Below are 27,504 nucleotides of genomic sequence, written 5' to 3' on the forward strand. Positions count from 1 at the left end.
AGCTTGAGTCATTGGTCATAGCTGTACCATAAGGGAGCACACACCTGGTGATTTGCAGTATAATGCTGTTTCACCGCAGAAATCTTGAGGTTTTGCCGCAGCGAAAACCCACGGGATAAGCGCAGCTTCAAAACCTGCGGCAAATCCGCCCTGCGTGAACCCAGCCTAAGGGAGATCCTGCCGGATATGCCGTCTAATATCCACTGCATATAAATAGACTGTTTTGTGGTATTAACGAGTATTCTCTTTTTATTTCTTATGTTTTCCTTCACAACGACTCATCCTCCATTTGTTGCAGAGTTGGGATTTGGTGAAGCAGACGCAGAATTACCTCAGGCTCCTCATTCACATCATCAACGGGGATGGTAAGGGCCTCCTGCCTAAATCTATGGTGTGTATATTAGTTCTCATCCACGAGTAAGAAATCTTGCTGTTTGTTGGTATCCAATAGGTGGCACTAGAGAGCCAGCTTTCTTCCCCCTGTAAGAGAGCTAATTTGCATCCCCCTTGTCACGGGGAGAATTGCTTGGTCTATAAGACTCCTTATTCTAAATCTCAACAAGAAGAAACTATACTCTCAGACTTTGAAGAAAACCGCTTCTGCTGTAAACTGAGGACATCTAAAAGCATGAGCCAGATGATGGGGTTGTTTGTCCGCTTTAGCACCTCTGTAAATTATCAGCGTGGCAGCTAGCACTTACATGGCGCCCGCAGTGGAGTCACACATGACTAAACCTGATATTAAGCTCTTGGAGAGAAGGAAACACATTTTAATTTCACAGCTCTTCCTGCCACCTGAGTCCAGGGGCATGGAAAACATTGCAAGTACAAGCAAAATGTAAAGGGGATGTTCACATCGGTGTGAATCTTGTGTAGAACAGGCATACCGGTGTCTGGACAGATCTGAAGATGACCAGGCTGTTTACATTTGTATAGTGAACTTCTTTTTAACATCGGAATTAGCCCAAAAAGTCCCTTTCAGGCCAACTTCTGCAACTACCAATTCATAGTGTAAGTAGCAGCTGTTGCAGTCTCCCGAGGAGCCCCAAACCAGGTTCCAAGAACCCCCCCTCCCCCAGATATTCTGAACCCTGGGTGGCCAACGGTGCATCAGACCGAAACACTCCTTAAAGTGACCCTCCAGACTTGGACAAACAAAGATGGCTGCACAGCTTCTCTGACTACCTGATATATACTGTGCATTAGTATACATCATTAGTCTAAAGGCCCTTTTACATGCAATGATTATCGTTTGAACGGATGAACAAATTGACTTAAAGTAAACTCAGTATATGTTTGTCTGTAGTTTGAAGAAAAGCCGTTGTCTTCTGCTGCACGAGTAAACAAGTAGTCACTGTGTTTGTAGCAAGGCAAAGAATCGCCCCTGCACTCAAGTCTTTCAAAGAAATATAAGCTCAACCCCCGAAAAAAAATCTCTAACTAAACTACATAGGGGGAGGCTGTTCCTCTTCTGGGATGAAAATTAATATAAGAATGTTTAAGGTTCTCACCCTAGGATGAGAAGTGCCAATACTATATACCTAATATCCACCATAACCTCCCCATAGATTGGTACACTATTGCGATATGCCATAAGACTTGAAGGGAGACAGATTATTTGCCCGCTACTCCGATTGGCGAGTTTCATCCATTGTTTATTCGACTATCTGTACGGTTTATATTTTGTATAAGAAAAATCAATAAACACATTTTGAAAGAAAATTAATATAAGATGGGGTCTTCTTTTTCGGGAAACACAGTAGTTGCCTACCATTTTGTGTCTACAGCTGCTATAGAGACTTGTGTATTGCAATGGTAACATACAAAAAAAAAACCACACTCCTGTGTAGTCTGCTCCCTTTTATCTCCCCTTCTTATTGCTTTTATACCTAATGTATGTTAGGCCCCCTGTCCACGGGCGTGATTCCGCCGGCAAATCGCTCTGTCTAAAGCTTTCCATAGCGTTGCTATGGGAAGCGCCAGCCCCCTGTCTACGAGCGGAGAATTATTGTGATGACAGCGGAGATCCATCTGCCGGCTCCTGCGGCGGAGATCCGACACGGGATACCACAACGCCCGTGGACAGGCGACCACTCTTTATACAGCGAGTACACAATGAGTACATTGTTTACTCATCCTGAGAGAAGACAATGAAATCCTGCCTGCCAGATAATCCCTTGCATAAACACACGCTCATCTAAGCAAACCACTAGTACTACGTCTACTAAAGTGTATTATAGCTAATGAGGGAACAAGCTTTTTTTCAAGCCATTACATTTTATGCAGAAGTCGTCAATTCGTTCAGTCGTTTAAGCAATGATTGTTGCGTGTAAATGGGGCTTTACAGCTTTACAGCTGATGCGTATATCCAGAACTAACCTGTTGTTTTCTCTTTCTGTAGATAACAGCGGGTTGCTTGTGCACTGTATATCTGGGTGGGATCGCACACCGCTGTTCGTTTCACTCCTGAGACTTTCCCTCTGGGCGGTGAGTTGGTTTTTTAGAAGTAAAGTGTTTTTTTCGTCTCGTGTCTGTAGGATTAGTTTATCTTCCTCCCCCCCCCCCCTTTCAATTCACACTAAGGCTGCCTGCAGACGGCCGGGTCTGATCCGGCTGCGAGAATTCTCGCAGCAGGACCCAACCCGCGCATACTAACCTGCTTCCGCGGCTCCGGCTGTTTGATGTGCTGGCGCATGCGCTGACTGGAGCTGGCGGCAGGTAGTGAGATTTCTCTGCGGGGCTCGACATAGAGCATGCCACGATTTGTTTTCTGCGCGTAATTCCGCGTAGACAAATCGCGGCCGTCTGCCTAGGATTGCGTTTGCTAACGCAATCCTATGGCAGCTTCCACGGGCGTAAATTCTGCGGGAAATCCTGCCACGAAGTTTCCGCCCGTGTGCAGGAGGCCTTAGGGACTTGACTGTGTGATACTCTGTTCATTCCTTCTGTGTATTGCAGTGCATTATACAGGACCTAATAGGTTCTACTAGATGCCATTGCTTGACCCCCAGCTGCCATAGTAACCCATCAACATCCTGCAATTGCATCAATCAGCTTACATCAATCAGCTTGTAAACTGCCTTCATTAAAAATGTTCTGCTTGTTTTATGTACAATAAAATGGGAAGAAAAGGAGACAAATTAACATCCATGTATTAACACAAAATAATTTTGACAACCAAAGAAAGAAAAGTTAAAAACTACTAAAACACCAATAGGCCATGGTTAAATTAAGCTTGTTCATATGAGGGGCAAATCAATCCACAGCATAATGATCAATAAATATCAGTTAAAGGGGATTTCCAGGTGAGCACCGCATAGTACAGGTCTTCCCTTTTAGTAATAGGTTGTGATGCTGGCTCTAGAGCCGCACAGTCACTGGCTCATATATCTGTAGAACAACAAATTGGCCAGTACACTCTCGGGAAACTCATGCGAAAGTGATGATCCTTTTATTGATTAACTCCAGATGTCACCAGAATAGCAATGTCTTGGAGGCGGCTGGACTCCCATTTATTTCAGTAAGAATGAAGCTGCCTCTGAGACTTCCAACCACGATGATATCCTCCAGCCCCGCCACACTGACAATGGGTTGGACGATCAACTGGTCACCAGGGATTCCAAGTGGCAGATTTTCAGCAATCACCTATTGATGGCCTATCCTGAGTATAGATCATAAATAGTATTTGTTGGGAAAACCCCTTTTAATATCCATATTGACGCTATCCAAAAAAATGCCCCCCCCCCCCTTACTATAATGAAAGTGTGTCCAACTAGTGTGAATCCAGAGTATGCAAAAATACAAAAAGAAATCCAAAGCATATTAACCAATGTGATATCCAGATATCCAATATAGGTGCACAGGTAAAGTGCCGTTAGAGGGGATCTTCAGAGGAATACCCACTGAGCTCTGAGCGTGCGCGTGTGTGCGTGCGTGTGCGTGTGCGTGTGCGTCTTTCACTTTGCCCTTTAAAGGGATTATCCCACAATCTGTCAGGCTTTGTCTTTGATTTTGGACTATGTATTTCCCCCTGTTGATGCAGCTAAGTGGGTGGTTCAGCTTCACAGCCCACATGACTGCCATTTCAGTATGGGAAATTACAGTTCCCAGAAGGGTCTTCTATTTCCTTTTGGCTGCTCACATGTGGCCTCTGCAGCCAATGGGAGGCTCGACGAGGACGTCATCAATTGTTTCCCATAAACTTTCCAGAGGCTTTCTACATTACCGGTTTATGTGACATCACCTGTCGGATGCCATGGTACTGCAGTGCCAATGCTGGGCTCCCGTGCCATGGTGAGTATATTGCTTCCATATGGATGCAATATACTCAATGTATTTCTTATACAAATTGGACAACCCCTTTTAATAGTTTCCAAAAACAAAGAAAAAAAAGTGCGTGAAGTTAATTTTCCATCTGTGTCCATCTGATAATCAAGCAGAATTCGTTAGTTCTGCAGTAGATGGATTTTTACTGAAGAGAAAGTAAACTTTGTGCAATGCGCCGTCCATCTTGCCGTTATCTTACAAACTTGATCGCAGCTGGTAATAAACGTATATCTGCTGCCTTGTAAGACTTCTTCCTGGCACTGATGCATATAATGAGCGATGTGCTCCAGTCCTGCTGAGTCGCTGAGCATTATGCCTGCTGCGCCATTGAGCCAGTTTATTCCCCTGAATGCTAAGACAAAAATGAAAAGTAAATGCAAGCTGTGAAACCGCCATCCCAGACTCTGCCAAATATGTCTTTTAAGGGATCGCTGCTTTTCTTAATGAGAACATCACAGAGAGAAGCTTTAAGTGAAAGATTGGGAAAGTCTCGGACTAGCATGGCAGATGAATGTTTCCAAGACCACCCAAAGTGACACCAGCTAAAAGAGGGCACAATAGAAAAGGGATTTAATCTACCGCTGCCCTTCTGTACTTCCTTCTGGCTGTCGCTGTACATGAAATCTGGACCTGTCCCGCGGAAGAAGTCTTAGAATCTGTTAAGGGGACGGATCACTTCATGATCGATTTGCGGCCCGACCTTTCGGACCCCCTGAGAAGGAAAGGGCTGTGGCACTGCACACTTTCACTGGTTCCTCTGCACAGCATCACCTGACTTTGCAAGGAACTGTAACCTTCCCCTTATTCACTTGACTGAGGATGCAATGCAAGAAAAAGCTTCAACCCCATGTGCAGCCACTACTGAGTGTATAGCGCTATGTCTGGTAAACAATCAGTGGGCCGCACCACTTGCTGGAGTGCTGATGCCGCTTGATCAGTGGGAGACTTGGGTCAGTGGGGGACTGATTTCCATCTAATGATAAACCATCAAGATCAAAGTTCTGCAAAACTCCTTTATCGCTTGGACAAACTCATAATATGTCAGTTGGGTGGGAGGTGGAGGTGGGGGAGGGGCTCTCAAGCTACACATACACTTTTTTTTTAATGCGGTGACTTGGCTGTATATTGGCAACCAGGCTCCTGCTGTAACTGCTAGTAGCAGAAAAAACTCAGATACTGGCACTTTAACCCCTTTCATGCCACAATCAATAGCAACTGCAGCATGTAACCCCTTGGCCCCCCACAGTGTGATCACAAGGTACAATGGGTTCCCATGCCAGCTGTAAGCTTGAGAAAGGCCTCCATGTCTGTCATGTAACTGTCTATTAGGCCCCGCCTCCTGCAGTCTAATCGGCTGCTGTCATAGGCTTACTAGTGTATTATCCGAACGATTGAACTGTCATGTGCTCAGGTCCTCTTGAGGGACTAAAAAAAAGGTGTCAAAGTTCAATAAGTTTAATGGGGAGGAAATCTATTGGTCACCCTTTACTGTTCTCACTGACCCAAACCATTATCATAAATGACAGATTAAAGCTTTCTACTGAAATTTTTAAAAATGTATTTGTTTGATCTCTTGCATCCTCTACCTTCTTATCAGTCTTTGTTAAAAAAGAAAAAATCTTGTAGTGGCTCAATTCATAATTCATCAAACAGGAAGCTTTTGAATTACTTATGTTCAAAGGGCAGAATCCATATTCTGACTAACAGAGGTATATTCTGAATGACCACTTTATTAGAGACCCCCATCCAGTAGGACGTTGAACCTCCTTTGGCCGTAAGAACCGCAGCAATTAATGGCGCATAGATTCAAAAAGATGTTGAAATCATTTAGCAGGAATATTGGCCCCTGCGGACAGGAAGCTTCTTGTCAGTACCTCCATATGATTTGCAGAAACTACGTGCACTGACCAGCTGACAGGAAGGGGTCATCGATTCATGCTGCTTGTGCCAAATTCTGACCTCCCATCAGCAATTCGGATCCATCTGACCAGGTGAGTCTCGCCTTTGTTTCTCTTAGACACAATGGCGCTGGGACGGGCCTTCTGCAGTGACGGCCCATCTGTGCTTAGGAATGACAAATTGTGCGTTCAGGCATGTTATTTGTTGCACTAGTGTTGTATTCTGCTACAACTTGCTTGACTGTGCACCACCTATTCATCAGAACAGTTCCTGACCTCCTCCTTTGACCCCTTTTCTCGATGAGTTGTTTCCATCTACAGGATCCCCTTTCGCTGGATGTCTTTCCTCGATCACGCCATTCTTTGTATACTCTCCACACCGCTGCACAACAAAACCCCACACGGTTGGCGTGACCTCCTGGCCCAGCTAGTCTAGCACTGATGACCTGGCCTTGTTGGAAAGTGGTTAGATCGTTGCATTTTCCCATCTAATGTGGATTCACACTAAAACTGATCCACGGAAAACTTGTCACGTGATTTTATGCGGCACTCCGGGGTCACGGGGAGAATTTCCGTACAGGGAAGCACCAATTGTGAGAGGGCCAGAAGGTCTGATAAAATGGCCATTCAGTGTGTATAATGCTCCCATATGCAGAGACCTATTAGAAGTAGAGCTGACATAGATATGTAATATTACTTCAGGCAGATGAGTCACTGCCACTAAGATTGCAGCACCCGTAAAATGCCACGTTCTAACCGCCTGTATAAACTGCCCTCCAAACCCTCCTCCTCCTCAGGACTATAATTCTCTTTTATGCCAGCTGAGTATTCATAATTTATGCTTTTTACAAGGCACCGTGTCAGCAGATGGGTTAAGCCTTGAGAAACCGATTTTCATTTCTGCTTGTGTGATTCAGCACTGGTTGATGGTAAAAGTCAATTTTAGCATAATGTCTGTAAATTCGTATGTGTGATGTGTAGAGACTGACGGGTGTATGCCTCCTGCCGCTTACATTAAAATAGAGGATATATATAATGGGGACTGCATAGTAGTAACATTGATTTTTGCATTTACTAAGAGCGTCTCATTTTGGAGACTTTCATTATTATTCAGTGTTCTTCTTTTCCCCCATCCCTTTTGTGACCTGCCGCAGTTTACGTTAAGTGATAACGATTACATCCCTTCTGAGGATTGCAGTACACACTGCGGATGACCCACTCTAGCTGTATGTGGATTACCACTAATTACTGGATTTACTTGCATTGATAAAGTTCAGGTGCGGCCCAACAATTAGCGATGATCCACATGCAGTTACAGCAAATTGTCTGCCGTTTTATGGCTTTCACTGGGGATACATCACCCTCTAGTGTTAGCAAATGAATGCACAGTCCTCTGTGACCAGAGTGTTAATTACCTTTTGTAGGATGGGATGGTGCACAGTTCGTTGGAGCCAGCCGAGATCCTTTACCTGACGATAGCCTACGATTGGTACCTCTTTGGGTGAGACACCTTTTTCTTTTTGCTGTATCCGTGTGTTACTGTACCTTCACAATCGTTAATTTTCACTTGGCTGAAGCCGCCCAGACGTTGGAGCCTGCGTGTGATTGTGCCTCCCATAACTATGAGATTATGTCTTGTATTCACTGTACCTCTTGCTCTTTTTCAGACACATGTTGGTTGATCGTCTCAGTAAGGGTGAAGAGGTAGGTGCTGCGTGTGTTAACACTTTAGTCGTTGATCTCCTCACGGCCAGGCTACACAGTGACTTTGGCCGTGACACACTTCACGTGACCAAAGATCACAGTATAGCCCCGTGACATTGCAAACTAATGGAAGTGGATGTGATGTGTTGCAGCTAGTAAGTTGCTGCTGCCACCCAGCAACGAGTTTAAATTTCTTGCACTCGTCGGGGTGCAGTAACTTGCTAGACGCAACACGACCTCATTTACTTCCATTAGTTTGCAATGTCACTGGGCTGTATTGTGAACTGTCTCATAGCCAAAGTCGCCATGTAGGCCTGGCCTTACATTTACCTACTTGACAAATCCATGTGCAGTTCTGAGGGTGCCAGCCAGCCGCCTGGCACCAGGAAACACTGTGTACGACTTCAGAGAAGCTTGAACAAACATAAAAATATTTAATTATTTATCCTGTAGACTGGTGGTCTCTAACCTGTAGCTCACCAGCTCTTGCTGAACTACCTCTACCAGCATGACCTTGTGATTTGCATCTGTCGGGACATGCTGGGAGTTGTAGCTGTGTAACAGCCGGCGAGCCTTAAGTTGGAGGCTAAAGCTGTAAGATTCTTTGAAGAGTATGTCCAGGATTATAAATAGTGAAAAAAGCATCCTTCAAACAGCAGTGGTCATAAAGGTTGAACTGCTGTCAAATGGACGTTGGGGGCATATAAAGCTTTGAATTTCTTGATTGCAGTTATTGACCCTCTGGTTACGGGACTAGAGGAGTGAGGGGGTATATTAACTGCGGTAGTTCTTCTCTGCAGTCCCTCCGCCCTACCAGTTCTGCGTCTCATTTTTGGCCTTCCAAGATGGCCGACGCAATAGTCAGACTACCTAATCCCCACAGGGCATTGGTAGAGTGTTAAACTACCGAAGTACTATACTTGCTCTCTGACTGGCCAGAACTATTTGTGTGATCAGCACTGACCAATCACAGAGCAGTGTACAGTGTGCATTAGGTAGTCAGAAAATTGCTGCAGCCATCTTGGACATCTGGGGTCTGGACTCGGGGGGGATCAGATGGACGGCAGAGAAATATACACCCTTTTACCCTCCTGTCCTGGGAAAGAATTCTGTCCCAAAGCCAGAGGGTCACTTTAACTTTGTGTGAACTGATTTACTGCAGGCTCTTCAGGCCCTGACACTGACTCGGAGTAATCACCTATAGGTGGCACTGAAGAGACGGGTTTTTGTTCTTCTGATAGCAATTTTGCATATATATTTTCTTTTTTCCCAGGGAACATTGCATTTAAGACTCCCTACTAGCTGGATCTCCACAAGGAGAATCGATCCCTTTCATGAGGCTTCTCTGCTCTAGGAAGCCACACAACTGTACATTGTGTCGTGTCACGTAACAAGTTCAGCTCTGCTATGTCAGTGTTAATGTCTCTCTCCACTTTGAGCAGATCAGGTTGTGTTCCCACATTACTAGTTTACTAGAAGTAAATTTCTCCTGTAATTTGCATAGTGATTATTCCAGTGCGATAAGACATCGCTCCCAGACTGGCGGCTCTACCTAAACCTTCCAGACACTCGACGCTCCTTCCTCATCTAATGAGCAAGATTCGTCAAAGGAAAACACTTCTCTCTACAATCCAAACTAGCGTCTGTCTGCGAGGCCTCAGCAGTCGCTGCAAAGTTGTCTTTTTTTTTTTTATTCACTTTCTTGTCTCGGCATCCGATTTCCTTTTAATCATAGACCTAAACATGATCAAGACTGCGAGCAAGAAGGGGCTGCTGCTCACAAGGAGAGAGAATGCAAAGGGGCGCTGGGAAAAGAGCTGCGTGTTTATCACATTACACTGGCCATTCATGTAACTGCCCATCTCGGAGAGCTGCTTTTACTTCTACTTGTAGATGCGGGAATCTGAGCAATTTATTTGTAAAAAGACCCTCAGTCGTCTGCTATTACCATAAAGTGGCGATGAGAGGCGACCCCTTTCTTTGTGTGGCTACAGGTCCTGCCGTTGGCAGCCCTGACAAGCGGCTGATGTTGCCAGAAGAGGCTGTGATCGGCCAATAATTTTTCCCGCAGCAGCCATTGCCAGGGATATTTAGTATCCTATGATGGCCTTTTCAGATAAATGGTGGTCCTTCAATACAGAGATGGGAGCAGCACCAAAATGTGTCAATCTGCATTACATGGTACGGCTTTTGGTGCATATTTGCTGCGGGCCTTTTCAGCTTTCAAAAATGTGCTACGTGCAATTTGCGCCCTTACAGAGCAGCTCATGCTTATAGAAGGGGGATGGATTGAGTGTGGGACCCTGCTCTGTAAGGGCTGTATGTCCTAACGACCTCATGTGGCTCGGAGTGTTAAGGCAGCAGTATGTAGTCCTAAGCTCTCGCTCACGACCTGAGGTTTGCAGGTTCAATCCCTGCATGGTTCAGGTAGCTGGGTCAAAGTTGACTCAGCCTTCCATCCTTCCGAGGTCGGTAAAATGAGAACCCAGCTTGCTGGGGGGAGTAATAAATTGCCTGAAAGCTCTGCGGTACTGTTGGTACTATACAAATAACAAGTCCCCTCCCCCCTTCATGTCTTCATGAAACGCCCAACCCTTTTTAACCTTGGCCTGAAAATGATCATTGTTCCTGGAAGTGGCCCTCTGACAGGGACATGGGCCATGTACTTTTACAGCCTTGTCTCCGTTAATTCCTTCCCCACACCATCTTTTCTACTTTTGAAGCCCAATACTAAGCCAATGCCTAGTGGGCGTTCTCCACCACCTAGTCTTTCCACCTTACATGCTGTGTTACTATGATCCGTCCTCTTTTCTTAAAGAGCGCTTCTCCTGTAGAATAAGAAAGCATGTGGGAATATCCCATTCGTTGAGTTCCTTGTCTGCTCACGGCTTAGTGCCAGTACAGCCATAGACCTGACTAATCTGAGACAGAACAGTTGCTAGGGATATGTGGTCTACTACATTCCTTTATGGGGTTATCGAGAAGCAGGATCCCAAGCAACTAGTCTGTGTTAAGAGTTACAGGTTCAGTTTTCAACTCTTGAGTTTTTAAGGGCCAAGAAAAGCTCTTCCTTTTTAGGGTGCATTCAGACGGAGCTGTCAAAACTATATCAAAAATGTGCGCTGTTTTGAAGTGTGTAGTTTTATAATGACCTTGGTGGAAGGGAACTGTCAAACTGCTCTTTGCAAACCCAGATTAGCGTACAAGTGTGCATAGTGATACAATTTCATCTGTTTTGCACCTTTTTTTTCTTGTTCACGCTGGATGAATGTTACTGTCTTCTGTGATGCAGAGCTGCAGTCTGTAGAACGGCTTGTAAATTCTTCGTTCATCATTTTGATGTGTTTTGATGCTCATTAAAAAGTGTTTTCTGCTATTCCACAGTTACTAACTACTTTTTTTTTTCCTGTTTTCCCCCTCCTTCCAGATATTTTTCTTCTGCTTCAATTTTCTGAAGCACATCACTTCGGACGAGTTCTCCTCATCGGGTAGAAAAGCACGGTAAGCTCACGGCTGTATCGGTAGAGAGCCGCTGACCTCGTTAGCAGAGCTGGTGATGGAATATCGATGGAGGCCATGAAACCTCTAGTGTCCTGACCCAGATTGTTTAATTTATTCTCTGTTGGAAATGTTCCCAGCCCGGGACCTGCCTCACGTGGAGGGGTGTGTGGAAGTGCGTAATAAAAGCAGCAGGACCATATATTATATATTACCTTTTTTTTTTTTTTTAACCTTTTTTAGGGACTTATCTATTGATGCAAGGTACATTAGTCTGTAGCTAAAAGCACTTGACCTTTTAAAGGGCTGGTAAACCCAAAGTTGACTGCTTAGAGTGAAGCAACTTTATAAGAAGAGCTGCTTGTGTCAATTACTAATATGGATGTTAAAATGGTTCTCCATACTTGTTAAAAGGGTCTGTTAACAAGACTCATCCAAGTCTTCTCCTGCTGGGATCTCCAGTGATCATCTGTAATCTGTGGAGCAGAAAAATTGAATCCCCGTACCTAAAATATCCATCTTATGCCAGATCGAAGGGTACTGGACAGACCCCATTGACTAGAATACCTCGTATATGAAATCTAATGAGTTACCATTTGGCAAAATAGCACAGCATTCTTCTGTTTTGATCCTTTTACATGGGCTGAATTCTTGGCCCGATGTGACAAGCGACTTACATGTCTAGTGGCACTCTTCTCATTTTCTTTCACATGGGACGACAATCTGCTTATGGGGACAAACTGTTGTAATTCCGTTCGTTCTTTCACATAGGCTGGGTATGCATCTCCTTATCCACACTGGGAGAAATACATCCGATTAGCGAGTATTTTTATGTTTTCTGAAAATTAATGTTCAACCGAGGAACAAGTGTTCACTTGTTCATTGGCTGATCTTTGCATCTTTTACATTGCCCAATTGTCAGGCAAACGAGTGTTTAGAAGAACGTTCGGGCTGTTTAAAATTACCTTAAGTGCTATCTGTTAAAGGGCCACTCCGGGAAAAACCTTAGCCTTTCATCAAGGGTGCAGTTGGCCTACAGGGCATATTAGAGCAGATAGCATAAATGACAGGATCGGTAAGGATGAGAGAGTTGCTCTGATCTACCATCGTCCCACATGACCTGCACTGTGCTAGTTTGGTCCTCCAGAGGCTGGAAGTCACGGTCTCTATTAGTTCCTATGAGACTCACTTTGTGCCTCTTATAGGGAATAGTAGAGGAAATCCCTTCGGGTCCACACAGCAGGCAATGGGAGGATTCAGCTAGTCACAGTGGAGATCGTGGTGGATGACAGAGGAGTGGAGTTGATGGCTTAACAGTGAAAAGATCGATTTAAATAGATTTCACATGCCCTGTATATGTCAGTTACAATCATGGGGTAACAAGTCTTTCACAGGACCAGCTCTTTTGAAGTTGTCTGCTCTATGCAGCCCCCTATTAAGATGAAATGATGCATATCGTCCCGTTTGGATCCCTCCCCTACATCTATTAACCAGATCCCTGTCCTATTCTCAAAATGACAAACTTGGAGCACCCTCTTTCACCACTAAAACTGTGAGTGCAATAGTGGGCAAGGCAGGTGCCTTTCTACCATCCCGAAATGTCTCATAAGTGATCATATGTTGCTGCCCTGCTGGTGACTCATCAGACCTAAAAGGGTCTATTTATCATTTGTGTAACTTCCATAACCCTTGTGAAAATGGAGTATTAACTAGAGTGTTAGGAATGAGGCAGGTTCCCTTTTAAGCTGACTACTTGTTTCACTGTTGGAAGTAATGTGGGCAAGGAACAAGGCAAATGATGGGTATGATGATCTTTCTTTCTTGCAGGCGGAAAAGTTCGCAGCCCCGGGATCCTGGTTTAACATTAGAAGATTTCTGTGCGTTAAGTAGGTGTCCTACATCCTATACTGTGTATTCCAAAATTTGCTGTTAATAACTGTTATGGAGCACAATGTTGAGGAACAGCGTGTCCGGAGAGGTATGTTTCATACTCCCTGGGTGCCCTGTTCCTGTCCTGTGTCCCTGCGAAGTTAGGGTGCACACACACAGTGTGACTGTTTTTCAGACAGCTGTGTGCACACGCTCTCATATGATTTCCATTGGAGAGCGCATGCACAAAGCAGTCTAAAGAGTCTGTGTGCATGCTCTAACTTCATGGAGACCGTGCTGGACCAGGGCGCTTGGTGAGTATGAAATACAGTCCCTCCGATCCCCGTTCCCCTATCTTTTGAGCTCCATAACTTAGATTATGGGGCTGAAAGGTGGTGATAGGTTTCCTTTTAAAGTGTAACTGCACTTTTCATAAATGTTTGAAATTTCAGAGCAAGTTTTGGATCAGTGTGGCTCTGGGTACCAAGAACACCACTGATCGCTGAAATGATGAGGCTGAAGCACTCACTCATGCACTGCGCCCCTGTGGCTGTCATCGGTCCTTTTCAGCTCTCATCGACAGCTTAAGGCGCACCTATAGACTTCTATGTGTCTTCAGCTGTTGAGGAGAGAGGACAAATAACAATTGCAGACGGAAGGGCACAACTCTCGGGTGTATGCTTCTGCCTTATTTCAGCGATCCGTGAGGGTCTCAGCACATTGACTCCCACTGATCAAAAATTTGACATGTCTATCTGAAATTTCAATTTTTTTTTTTTTTTCTTCCCCCAAAGCGCAGTTACTCTTTTAATGAATGATGGAGAACATCTATGTAGAGAACGTCTTCTTTTGATCTGGTGGCTGTCTGGGCCAATTGAAGTTATATAACAACTGGATAGGGGATAATTTGCCAAAAAGAGGGAAGAGCAACTGCTGGGACCCCCACAGATTCAGATAAATCGCCCCCAGCATGCCCTGAAATTTTGACAGCAGTGGTTGCACATGCACGTGCTACTGCACCATTCATTTCAATGGGACCACCAGAGATAACAGCATTCAAGCACTTGCCAAGCTCATGTGGTCCTAATTGAAGTTAATGGCATGGTGGCACGCTTGTCCCACTACCACTGGCAAACTTCAGGGATTCTCCGAGGCCGATGGCTCTGGATTAGTGGGGGTTCCAGAAGTCAGACCCCCACCGATCAGCAAGTTATTCCCTATCCTATGAATAGGAGAGAACTTGGCGAGATGAAAATACCCTTTATTTAAAAAAAAATAGTTTTGTGTAAGGATTGACTTTTATTCCCTTTCACCAGAACCTCGGGATCGTGGCAGCCCCACCAGTCTAAGTAGTGACTTCTCTGTTATTGCTGAAGATTCTCCCAGTGCCTTCGGAAGTGCAAACTGTGAATCTATAGACCTGGTTAATTTTGGAGCACAAAGCCATGCAGTCTGGTAAGGTTTAGATATATTTTCGATAGCTTGCTAATAGGCAATAGCCGCAGCATATTAGTAATCTGTTCCCAACAATGTCTGCTGTACGAGCCTAAGCCTTAAAGGGATTGTCCCACGGAAACAACTTCTCCTCTATTCTGTGGGTAGGGTAGAAGTGTCATCAGTGGCAGTTTGTTACCTGGCACCCAGTGGCGTGCATAGAGATTGAGCCACATAGCAAAAGTTTTTATGGGGGGGGGGGGGGGGGGGGGGGGCCTTTATGGTGTCTAGTTTTGCTACCCAGGATAGTAGGGCCTGGTTATTTCCTATTCCACGCCCTTTAATATGATCCTTGGACAAATTCTGTACCTCCTTGTTTGAAGGAAGGTCCTGCTTACCCAATAACCAAAGGGATGATGCAATCAGAGTAGGTGCCGCCTCTCTCAAAGGGCCCCATTGAAATCATATGTTCTGCCTCTATGGTATGTATGCTCTTGCCGAGACATTCATCGATTATGAAAATGGGGTTCTCTGTTGCCCCCAAATGAATGGGAATCCTGGTCATGCTTGTTCTGTGCTGCATTCAACTTTAAACCCTTTAACACCTCTCAAACACTGGGCATTGCATCCATGGAAACTTGAGCCACAAGCTAATATTGGTTTCTCTGTCCGTATAATTACACGGTGACTTGATTGCTTACTTCCTTTTCACCCACCGTGCCAGGAAGAAGACTCATACCTCCTCCCCACAAGCAGCAGTTTGGAACCGGACGTCAGAAGACCATCTGCTGCAGCCATCGGGAACTGAAGCGAAATCCTCCAGCTCTTCCTCATCCAACCATTCAGACATCGTTGTGAGAACAGGGAGTAGTCCCCTGGAGGTGCCGCAGCGCAGGTGGGACACATGGCGAGCCATTCCTACGTACGTGTATCTATTACACTTTATATAGTTTGTTCTACTGTGTTCGGATGATGTAGAATTATAACTAGTATAGTACATGGGCATGCTCTACGGTCAGGCGAGGAATATTAAAGCACGAGATTGAGTTGGTGACATTTGACTTAGGGGTTACACTGGCCTCCAGATTCTTTGGTCCCAGGCATTGACACAACAATTGGTCTTGCAGAAGACAACCCCATTTGGAGGCGACTTTCACGCAGTCACTTACCACTAGTCGTTTTTGTTTTTTTTTCTTCTTTTGGGCATTTGTTGGGTGCATTGGGTCCTACAGATACATTTTACCTATGTGCCAGAAGCTTTCCTGGCGCATATGCCATACAGATGCTGCAAACACAGTGTGAATTTATCATTACAGGGTGACTGTGGATAGCCTACTGCTACGCAGGCCCATCACCCAACACTATGTACTTGCATGAGCCTCCTTGAAAGGCTGTGGACACCTTAGATATAGTTACCTTGAGTTTAAAAAGCTGCACTAAGTTTCAGGCTGCCACTTTCATTCCTTCATTCCTTTATTCCTTTTTCACCCTGATATGTAGTTTGCAACATGATCCCAGTTTCTTTTCTTATAAAGGCATGTCTCTCCCAGTAATACATGTTAAATGTGAGGTTTGTGTGTCCAGGATTCTGCTGCTTTCACTAGCTCTCATGCATTGGCGCTGCTTCAACCGTGTACTGATTTCTTCTTCTGCACTCCATGCGGGATCTTATCTGCATCAGTGTCCTTCAGTACAGGGCAGACGAGTGTGTGGATGCCCCCCTCGCCTTTGCAGTCTGTTATAGATGCTCTTTTTTTCCCTGCAGACTTGTTTGCATTCTATATTAATCTCTTAAGAGCGTCTTTTGCGTACTCTTTCCTAGCTACAGCCTATGTGACCTACCCACCCTCAAAACTTGGATACTCACTACACACACACCCTACACACTACACTTCCCAGCTGTTTTTTCTAAAGTTGCCCATAATAAGAATAAGACAGTAGCTTCTCTCGCAACAACCTATTTCCCTTGAGAGAGCGGATCGGCCATGTTGAAATCCGAAATACCCAAACCTTCCCCTACCTCCCACGGGGGGAGAGTTGAGATAAAACCATTTACTTAAGATGAACTTCTGGTCAAGCCGAAATGGACAGATTCTGCTGACTTTTATCTAATATGTGTGGCCACATTCACAATGAAGAAAGTAAGGGGTAGAGTAAAGAGCTAAGACAGCCAGGAACAGTGTGCTGTTGGATTTATGTCAGATGCAGCAGGACTGTCGGCTACATGAAGGAGTTGTGCAGATTCTACAGCCACAAAATGGTAGGAAATTTTTAACAAAGACCATCTTTTAGAAAATTGCTTAATTTTGCATTTCGGAAGCAAAGGAACAATGAAAATGAAGCTTCTGTGCGAAGGTGTTCATAGCCTGTAGCAAAGTATGGTTCCATCTGAATGAAGCCACAGTAGACAGTCTGGATATAATGTGAGCCTCGTTTGTATAGGACATTATGGTTGGCAGCAGTACTGCAGAGCACATTTTCATAAATGTATTAAAAGTGGCTATTAGTCTTCATAGCACCCTTAACAACTGCCGGACAAATGATTGTTTATCCGACAGCTGTTTCCACCAGCTCCTCCATACACATGAACGTTCAGCTTGGCCAAGAATTAAAGTGTTTACAGAGTTAATCCGCAGCCAAGCGGCTCTGGCACTGGCTTACATCCCGGGGAACAGAAAACTTGAGCTTTCAAACTCAACATCTCCTATCCTTTCACTCAATATCCTCTGTCCGGGAAAAGTAGAGTCACCCCAAAATACATTAGTTGTCTGGCTCTGCCGTTATCGGCAGGTTCGGATGACTAAAGCCTAATGAGCATGGGAGTTGTTAGTGTTTGCCTGCTGTGGTAAGTTGCTGCACAATGGCTCTGGAGTACACAAGCATAGAGATGTGTAAATGGAACTTGAATGTAGAAATAACTTTTTCTCATCTGTATCATTGAGGGAACACGGCAGGACCTTGGGTATAACTTCTGCCACTAGGAGGAGACCCTAAGCATAAGTGTTAACTCCTCGTACTAGCTGTACTCCTCTTGCAGGTACTAAGCTAGCTCAGTTTATAGCTTAGTATCTGCAGGAGGCAGACCTCTTTAATCAAGGTATTCAGGACTACAGGAATGTGGGCACACAGGGCAGGCAGATTGCTACCTGTTCCCCACGAGGAGTGCGGATGGCAAGTGTCTGTCCTTCTCCAAGAAGAAAAGGTGGCACGATCATGCCCTTGTGCAATAGATCGCTTCTATTTGCTGCTGGAGTGCCACTTTTTTTTTTTTTGTATGCAGCTTGTAGGTATAGCTGCCATGCGGCATGTTAGTATAGCCGCCGTGCGCCCGATGCCTTTTGCCACTGTGCGATCTTTTGTATATAGTGGCTTTGTGTCTATCGCCGCCGGGCAGCTTGTTATCATGCTTTTCTGCATATTGTCACCGCTCTTTTTTTGGGTATATTGCCCCCGTGCGGCTTGCTTAATATTTGGGTACTGTGTGTTTCTGTGCGGCTGTTGTGTTTTGATCGCCATGCAGTCTGCATTTTGCCACCATGCAGTGTTTCACCACTGTCGATGGCCGCTATGCAGAATGTGTTCACTGCCGGTCAGACTGCAGTGTGTCACATGTGACAGGTACTGTGGCTGAGAGACGGCCTTTGTTAGGCGATGCAACCCGTGTGTTGCTAATCGGCTGGTGACAAACACTGCTTCGTAGGAGGTAGTGCTAATTGAGCCCCACCCTTGGGCCTAAGCTATAGAGGCCTGCATGTCCACTGCATGCGCAGCTCGTCCTGCCATAGTCCCGCCTGCTCATCCAACCTCAGCGGGAATCTGGGTTTGCTGAGACGAGTGGTACCTTCCATACCGGAAAGAGTTCTCACAAGCAGTATCTGGATACATTGCTCCTCATGTCTAGATCGGGTTGAGCCTTGCCTAACAGCTAGCTCCCCTGTTGCCTCTCCTGCAGTGTGAGAACAGTGCTGGTGGAATTTAGCTGGATATTTGACTCCTTCAAGACAGTCAACCCAAGGAAACGACAACCTCTCCCCGCAAGTTCCAGCAATGGTCAACATGGGACTCTGACCAGACACTGTGTTTCAGCGTTGATAAAGCCAAAGCTCTTTTCTGGATACTGAATTCATATTAAAGGTGACTACCTGTCTCCCGAGCAGGAAGCTCTATCGGGCAGACTTTTCTTTGGTAGTTTTCTGATTAGGAAACTATCGTTATCGGCCTGTTGCAGATTCCCTCACTGCCGGTGGTATCGGGATCCACTTCATTTGAAGATTTCAGTTGGCACTTTTCTCAGTGGTGGCTTATCCCAAGGAACGCGCCAGTCACAAGTGGGCTCTGTCTGTTGCATTCTTCAGTCGCGCTAGCTCTTCGCTGGTTCTCGACCAAGTCGTGTCCTTGATTTTTCGAGGTGGACTCCTCACACTGCCTCAGCTCCACGGCAGTTCAGGGTTACCCTGCCAAGGACATCATACCTTCAGCCTGTGGTGTGGCACATATTACTTGGACAACGGGTACCTCGTAGGGAATTCCTCGTCGGGTGGCGGGATGGGTCCGTTACTCGGACCCCTTTATGCTCAGTCTCTGAGCATGCTGGATGTCTAGGCATCCATTAACGCTAGTTGCAGTTGAAGAGCTGGTTACGCTTTCTTCACACATGTGGCTTCTTAGATTTTTCCCACCCCCTTGGGTACTTCTCTAGAACGTCACAGGGTCTTGCTGTGTCCCCCAATGATACGGACGAGATAACAGGACTTTTAGTATAGCTTACAGTAAAATCTCTTTCTCGTCCTGTTCATTGCGGGACACAGTACCCATCCAGTGTGGTATTAGGACTGTAACATGTACTCCCCTTGGTCAGAATGTCCTCGGTGCAGTCACGCATGGTGGTACAATGAGTTACAGTTCTTAAGTATTGTTGTTTAACTATTGTCGTATCCTACTTGGCTGTGCCTTGCTTGCTAGTGGGAGACGTTAACACTTTTATGCTTAGTGTCACCTCCTAGTGGCAGAAGCTATACCCAAGGTCTTGCTGTCCTTCTCCCTTCCCCCACCACCCCAATGAATGTGACTAGAGTGTTTTGACGGTAAGTTATAACAATAATCCTATTATTGCACCCTTGCTATTGCTTCGCTGTAAATTGAGCACATTTATCTATCGTAGCATTCGGCTAATTTCTTCTTCTACCTGCCTTTACCTTTCACTTGGGATGCTCGGTACGCTACGCCACCTAACATGGATCATTGTTGCCTGCGCTACTAACTTTCCTGTCTCTAGAGCACCTGAACAGAAGGGCAGTTTTCTTAATGGAGACCTACAAGAAGAAAGCCATCAAAGGCCTCTCAATGTACATAAAAATGTGAAATCTGCTTTTTAATATGCTTTTAGGCTGCGATCTGATCGCATAAAGTTGCAGGCCCCAAGGCCACACTGCTGAGAGATTCTGATGAAAGCATGTTGCTTTCTTAGTTCTGTCTAGTGCCTAAACTGAACTGTCGAGTTTGTGTCTGGTAACAGCCTTGCTGACAGTTTCCAAAGGCAACCAGCAGAATGGTAAATGCAGCTTTATTTGTGTATTTGACAGCTTGTTCCTGTCTTGTCTCACCCGTTTAAGCCCCTGTGGGTAGGAAGGTAAACTTTAAAGGGGTTGTTTAGCTTTTTAACAATTGATGGCCTATCCTCAGGATAGTTCATCAATAGTTAATTTGCAGTTGTCCACCACCCAGAGCATATATCTATATTACTCCCCAAATCCGCACCATTCGCAACCTGATTGCTTGGTTTGGATTTACTCATTCCCAGTGATTAGTTATTTGGGTTGGCTGATCACAGTGGTTGTTTTTTTTTTTTTTAGGTTGGCTCGTGTAGAAGTGTGGAGTAAAAGGCTAATATGCCCACCCAGAAACCCTGCCAATCTGCAGATCACATGGCCATATGTGAAGCCGATGTGTTGCTGGAGAAACAGCTACATGCACACTGCAGTGGCCAAAGATGGTATTGCAAGCATATCTAAATGGGAACTTGGCCTGCAATGCGTCTGCTTTGTATGGCCCTGCGATGAGATGATTAGCAAGGGCAGGGGGAGGAGTATTGGGCAGCAGACCGTCGCTTCACAACTTTTGTTGACCTATCTAGGCAATCAATGGTTCAGTCCTTGCAAACCCCTTTTTAGTGTCTACTCTAACCCTGCGCATCAACCCCAAATTCCAAAAGTTAGGGTCTTTCAATGATCAAATGAGATTTTGGGCAGCTTTTTGTTGGCAGTCCTGCAGAGGAGGTCGGACTGTAATCTGATTACATAACCTATCATTACCGGAGCACATGTTCATACTATGCTGGGGATGAGTGGCTTATACTACAGTCTGATTGAAACAGTCTGACCCTGCAGCTGTCTGACGCCGAATCCTGATTTTACGGCCAGTTAGTCTTTGCATTCCCAGCTCTCACAACACAATGCTGCGTTCCGCTCCCCAGTGGCGATATTGCGGCACGAGCAGAGAGAAAGCAGCGAGTTGGCATGTGTTTTAGTAATAGCAGGTGCGGTGGGTTCTGAGGCCCCGGCTGCCGCTCTCCACACATTCCCTATTCCCAGATTAGCACGATGCGAACCGAGACAGCTGAAGGCTGACCTCATTTTGCAGCGGTGTGTTGATTTTCCGATCCACAAGAATACAATACTAGAATATTAGGCTGAAATGTGGATCTGCTCCATTCCAGCTGCAGAAATGTTCATGGTGTGATTTTTTTTGAAATGCGTATATTTTGTTTGGCTTTTTTTCTTTCTCAACTGTTGTGTTAAATTGCTTATGTTGTTCGCACCCCTGTCCATTGATGGCCTCTGGGTTTTCTTGAACTTTCCATGATTCTAAAGTAGAAGAAGAAATGTTAAAGCCTACATTGACATATATAGATATATTACCACAATTATTCAATCCCTATTGTGCTATATACACAGCTGAGAATTTTATAAACTTGGCAAATGAACCAAAGTTAAATAAATCAACACAACTAATATAACAAGTGGTTTCTCTAACTACTGCAATCAAGATTTAATCCCCTGTTTAGAATCCTTTTATAAGAGCAGACATTTGCAAGTCATGTCTTGTGTCAAACACACCTGATGTAACTAATCAAGGGTTTCGCTACTTTCATCAGGTGTGCTTTAGGTAAAACACATCACATATATCTGGACTGGTAAGGGCTTTGTTGACTGTGACATTTGATTTCATGTTACAAATATGGCTTAGTTAGGAGAAGGATTCGAAAAGTTAGTAGAAGAGATAATTTGCTCGTACAAACAAGGAAAAGGATGCAAAAAGATAGCAAAGGCAAGTTAACATTCCTAGAGATACAGCTGGAAGCAGTTCACAAGTGCAAAGTTAAAGGAACACTGACTCCTCTTTCTGCCATGCCCAGGTAGTGCAAACTATCACCGGCGCCCACCAGGAGGCAGGTGGCAAAAAAAACCTCCAGTGACTGCAAAAGACCTGCAGCAGGATTAGGTGGCAGCAGCACTGAGGTTTCAGTTTGCACAGTAAGGTGCATAGTAAACACTGAATGTCTTCATGTCCAAGCTCTAAGACGCATACCTCTACTGACCCAAAAGTTGATCCAATATGTTCAAAATCAAATAGATAATCCACTGAAATTTTGGGATTCTGTTCTGTGGAGCGATGAAACAGAACAAACTTTTTCCGGCCTCTGGATCAGCTGTATCTCTGGAGGAGGAGAAATGAAGACCACACTGATGGGAACCCTCAGCCTACAGTGAAGCATGGCGGTGGCTCAGTGTTATGGGGCAACTTGGCTTCCTCTGGCACAGGAAACCTACAGCGTGGGGAGGGCAAGATGGATTCAGTATCGGGAAATCCTAGTAGAAAATGTCAAGCCGTCTGTGAGGAAGCTGAAGCTTGGGTGTCGTTGGAGGTTCCAACAGGACAAAGATCCCAAACATGCCTCAGAAGCCATCAAGGATCGGTGTCCGAAGTTGTGGAAGATTCTGGAGTCACATTCAGTCACATGACTTGAAACCATAGAAAATCTTTGGAATGTGAAGGGGGTGGCTGCTGCACCCAGGAATATTAGTGACCTGGAGGCCATTGTCCATGAGGAACGGGTAAGAGTCCTCAGGCTGCCAGAAGCTGCCGTCTGGTGATGCATCACGTCTGCAGGAGGTCCTAACCGCAAAAGGGGCTCCACTAAGTACTAAAGCCCCTTGTCATGAAGGGGGGAAGAATTCTGAGACCGCGGGAGGCACTGAGTAGGGGGTTGGACCAGATGACCCTGAAGGTCCCTTCCAACTCTACCATTCTATGAGGCATTAGAAGTGGCATTTATTGGTGAATTTGGAGAAACCACATCTTATATAAATTGTGATGAGCTTTTTAAATTTTTTTTTTTTTTTGCAAACAGCTGAAAGTTTGTCTATTTGACAAAAAAAACTAATTTTCAATTTTGTGTGTGTGAATAATTTTGATTTCAATAGTATAGAGATATCTATTGTTCACACTGCTCAAAATTTTTTTTAAAGAAACCCTTAACCCCTTGAGTGGCACGCCCGGAAATTTTCCGGGACGAGCTCCACTGCTCATAGCAACATAGCCCGGAAGATTTCCGGGCTATGTATCACTATGGGAGCTGCAGAGCACAATGCCACAAGCTGTGACAATGTGCTCTGCCTGCACAGACCCACAGAGAACAAAGCAAGGGCTTTGAAAAACCAGCAGAAGATATTGCCGATATGTCGGCAACCTCCTGCTTTGTTTACAGGTTGCCATAGAGACCATCGGCTTGTCAGAAGCAAGCGGACGGTCTCTGTGGCAGGGAGAGCTTGGTGCTTGGCTGTCAGAGGACAGCTAGGTACCTGCTCTTACAGCAGAGATCAGAGAAAACCTCCGATCTCTGCTGTGTTAACCCTTTACATGCTGCAGTCTGTGTGACTGCAGCATGTAAAGGGCTGTCACTGCAGCATGTAAGGGGCTGTCACCATCGGACCCCCGGAATGTGATCAGGGGTCCTGATGGGTCCCTGTGAAAGTCCCCTAAAGGGACAAAAAAAAAAAAAAAAAAAAAAAAAAAAGTTAAAAAATTCTAAAAAAAATTATAAAAACACTTGTCTCCCTTTTACTTTGTAAAAAAATCAAAAATACAATCACACATGTGGTATCCATGCGTTGTAATGACCCAGAGAAGGAAGTTAATACATTATTTAACCCCTTAATGACATGGCCCCTTTTTTTCTTTTTTCCCCATTTCTTTTTTTCCTCCCCCCTGTTTAAAAAATCACAACTTGTCCCGCAAAAAACAAGCCCTCATATGGCTGTGTCAATGGAAAAATAAAAAAGTTATGGCTCTTGAGACACAACTGCAAAATTAGTTGAAATTCAATGATTAGACCATTTTAAAAAACCTGCCCTGGTGGGCACGACAGGGTGGTAGGAAACCCGCCACTCAAGGGGTTAAACTGCACATCAGATCTCAGTGAACCACGGCATCTCCAGGCACATCTATCACATGCGAGAAGGTTCACACTGAGCACATCTGTGAAGAGAACGGGGCGCCAGTGGCAGATCTGCCATTTCTGGTGAAAGCCATTCGAGCTGTCAAGGCTAGGCTCTGAGCACAGGTCCCACTGCAGGATGTCGGGCCCTCATGGAATCCGTTTCTGACAGCTTGGTTAGTAGCCGCTGAAGGTCATTTTGTAGGGTTCTGGCAATGCTCCTGATGTTGGATTGATGCCCCTCTACCGCCCTGTCCAGCTCTCCTCATGTAGCGACCCGTGTCCTGGTATCTGCTCCATGCTATGGAGGCTGCGCTGGTAGACACAACAAACCTAGTGACGGCACGTATGGATGTGCCATCCAGGAGGAGAGGGACTACTTGTACAACCTGATGGGGCTGCAGGTACCCCTCATGGACCAGTAGTGACAAGGACACCAGCAAAACACAGAACTAGAGACGAATCAGTCAGGGTGAAGAGAGGAATTGTCTCCAGTCCCTTTTCGGGGTGTCTTGCTGTCTCCTCTCTGGTGCTCCTGGTGCCCATTTTTTATTTACACCAAAGCAGGTGAAATGGATTCACAATCACTTCTACATAACTGGGCAGATTTGATATTCCTGAAGTGTAAGTGACTTATGGGGTTATACTGTGATGCAGAAACTCATTAGTGGGTGTGATATAGCATTATTGTAGGAAAGGAGTAACTGCTGGTGAGAGGCATGTAAGATCCATGTGCCTTTTCACACTAGCATGCAGAGGGAAATGGGGTGGTAAAATAGCTGTTTTGCTATGTACAATGGATGCTTGCCAAAGACCCCTGCGAGGGTTGAAATGTCACTGCATGTACTAGTGACATCTGTAAAGATGGGAGTTACTTTCCAACTTGGATGGATTCTGTCAATCTCTTTCTTATACACATTATACATGGGCCACTGGAGGGCTAAATGTTAACCCTATAAGGGTTAACATGTTCTCTTCAAGGTCCCTTATGACCACTCTTGCTAGGCAAAGAAAACACCGGTCCAAGTGGTGGAAAGATCGTGTATTACTCTGGAAGTCTGTTACGTGGCCGTATCTAAGTGAGATGGCGAGTACCGATTTTTAAGATTAGTGCTTGTGTGACTTGCCTTTACACAGGCTGATTCAGACGGTACGGGGGTGGAGGAATGATCGTTCATACGACTGTTCGACTTTCATACGCTTTTCAACCTTGCCAGCAGCACTTTCCCCACTTGCACGTGGAGATGGTCTGCCAACAACGATGATTTCTGCAACTACATGAAAAACTTGGTCTGCTGACTAATGGATGTTTGCAAGATTGTTGGCTGATCACTGCCCTGGTTTATACAGGGTAGCGATCGGGGGAACGAACATGCCTTCATAATCCCTGGCCTGTGTGAAAGCGCCTTAAAGGAGTTTACTTGCTGATCGCTGGGGGTCTTGCCACTGAGACCCCCGCCGATCTGAAGAACAAAACTGCCCCTCTCCTACCACTGCGTGGGACGCAGTGACATCCCTTTTGAATGGAACGCTGGCTGAGCATGCAGTTAGCACACTTTGTTTCTTTGAGGCTGATGGAAATGGTTGAGGGACATTTCCATTAAAAATGAATGGTGCGATTTAAGCTGCAACCAGTGCTCCACCCAGTCTCCTCCTCGCTGCGAGAGATGCAGTAACCTCACAGTGAGGACGACATGGGACCCCAACTCTAGAAATCAGCTGGGAGTCTCCAGTGCTGATACCCCACCCCCACCGATCAACAAGTTATCACCTATCCTGTGGATAGGGGATAACCTCTTCTGGTAAAACCCCCTTTAACATGCTATATAGAAAAGGAAATATGGGTCCTTCATTGTCCAGTTGGTCCACCGATGTAGTTGTAGTCAGCAGAAAACTTGTTGACATCTCACAGCTATTTCCAGGTTTCATGGCATCCCTTTTCCTTATTCCCTGATATTAGCCTTCCTCTTTAGCTGTCGACACTGAGCCAACTGTGGCTATTCCTTTGAATGGCTGGCCTGTTCTACGTTTCTCCTGTAGTGGCCGCTGTAGGAGAAATGCATTGTCGGATGTGGCTTCCCTCTGCAATCGGACATGATCGTTGAGTGTTTCTGAAGCCAAATTCCCAGAGATCAGCTGCAGACCTCATTCTGAAAGGGGAGGTCTTCATTCGAAAACCTATTTAACCCTCATTGAGCCTATGAACTTGTATCTTTAAACTGCTATACATTCACAACACACTGTGCATTGTACTAATCTTCATTGTTGTACAAACCCAAAGAAATAATGTGTCTTGACTTTAGAAACCTTTAATCAACTAATCAATTGTGACATTGGCAATTTTGTCTGAAGACTTTCTTCTGCTCTTTCCCTCTCGGGCCTTGGTGTGTCTTTCTTTTCCCAAATCCTATCTTTAACTGATTTGGTTTTCTATAACCTGCTTATGGCTGTCTTTAGTCTGGATATCTTTTTAATATGGCACCTCCTAGCAATCTGTTGAGCTCTAACACTTTGGGTGTCCTGGTTTCTGCATGCACCTTGGCTTTGCATTACCTCCGCATTATAAGAGAACCATTGCACATCTCTTGGAGAAAGCAGTTCCTCGGCCCCCTTTCTCTCCAGTCTCCTTGTGGATGGCACTGTCTGCAGTTCTCTTCACTGATGCAGAGTGGCAAGAGCTTCTGCACACAGCATCTCCAGAGGCATGAAGGGGTCAGGGTTTTTTTCCTGTTTTTTTTTTTTTTTGTAGAAGACACTCATCCCACGGTCTTCCCTTTTTTTCTCTTCGCCTCAGATCAGCGGACCATTCCCAACCTGGATCTTCCGTCTCTACAGACTATGGCAGCTGGCAGATGGTATCGGAGGGTGGGAGTGTTCATGACCATGGTATCCTCAGCGCCGGTATCCTCCTCCCCTTCAGCTTCCCAGATGAGAAACCTAGCAGTGGCCTGTAAGTGGATCCAGAGTGTCAGCTGCTCTTCTCTTCAGCGAATGAGCACTCTGACTGTTATATTGCCCCAAGGTATAAGTAATGGTGACAGCCTGTAGATCTTCAGAGGTTTCATAACTTCGTAGGGATTTTTACAGCAAAACTTCACATAGGTTACCTTCTACAGTTGCAAGAAAAAGTGAACTCTTTGGAATGACCTGGATTTCTGTATTGATTGCTAATAAAATGTGGTTACAATTATAAACGCAATCTAACTGATCTAATAACCTAGAAACAGTTGTACCATTCATGGTTTTTGTTGAGCAGCTTCCACAGCAAAGCAAAGTGAA

The 27,504-nt window shown here is 45.2% G+C and overlaps 1 protein-coding gene across 4 annotated transcripts in view; it reads left to right on the top strand.

The window, feature by feature from the left end:
- Window positions 1–27,504, top strand: part of MTMR14 (myotubularin related protein 14) — a 72,655-nt gene that overhangs the window by 33,161 nt on the left and 11,990 nt on the right. Inside the window, exons 10-18 of one of the 4 annotated variants that reach the window (XM_066596734.1) lie at window positions 299–365; window positions 2,402–2,487; window positions 7,649–7,725; window positions 7,892–7,928; window positions 11,356–11,429; window positions 13,254–13,312; window positions 14,612–14,750; window positions 15,454–15,651; window positions 27,020–27,175. In XM_066596734.1, the coding sequence (XP_066452831.1) occupies window positions 299–365; window positions 2,402–2,487; window positions 7,649–7,725; window positions 7,892–7,928; window positions 11,356–11,429; window positions 13,254–13,312; window positions 14,612–14,750; window positions 15,454–15,651; window positions 27,020–27,175 (893 nt within the window). The remainder of the gene's footprint in view (window positions 1–298; window positions 366–2,401; window positions 2,488–7,648; window positions 7,726–7,891; window positions 7,929–11,355; window positions 11,430–13,253; window positions 13,313–14,611; window positions 14,751–15,453; window positions 15,652–27,019; window positions 27,176–27,504) is intronic. The other 3 variants (XM_066596735.1, XM_066596736.1, XM_066596737.1) reach the window with 3 other exon arrangements.

This window comes from Eleutherodactylus coqui, chromosome 3, assembly GCF_035609145.1.
Source record: "Eleutherodactylus coqui strain aEleCoq1 chromosome 3, aEleCoq1.hap1, whole genome shotgun sequence".
In the NCBI taxonomy this organism is placed as follows: Eukaryota; Metazoa; Chordata; class Amphibia; order Anura; family Eleutherodactylidae; genus Eleutherodactylus; species Eleutherodactylus coqui.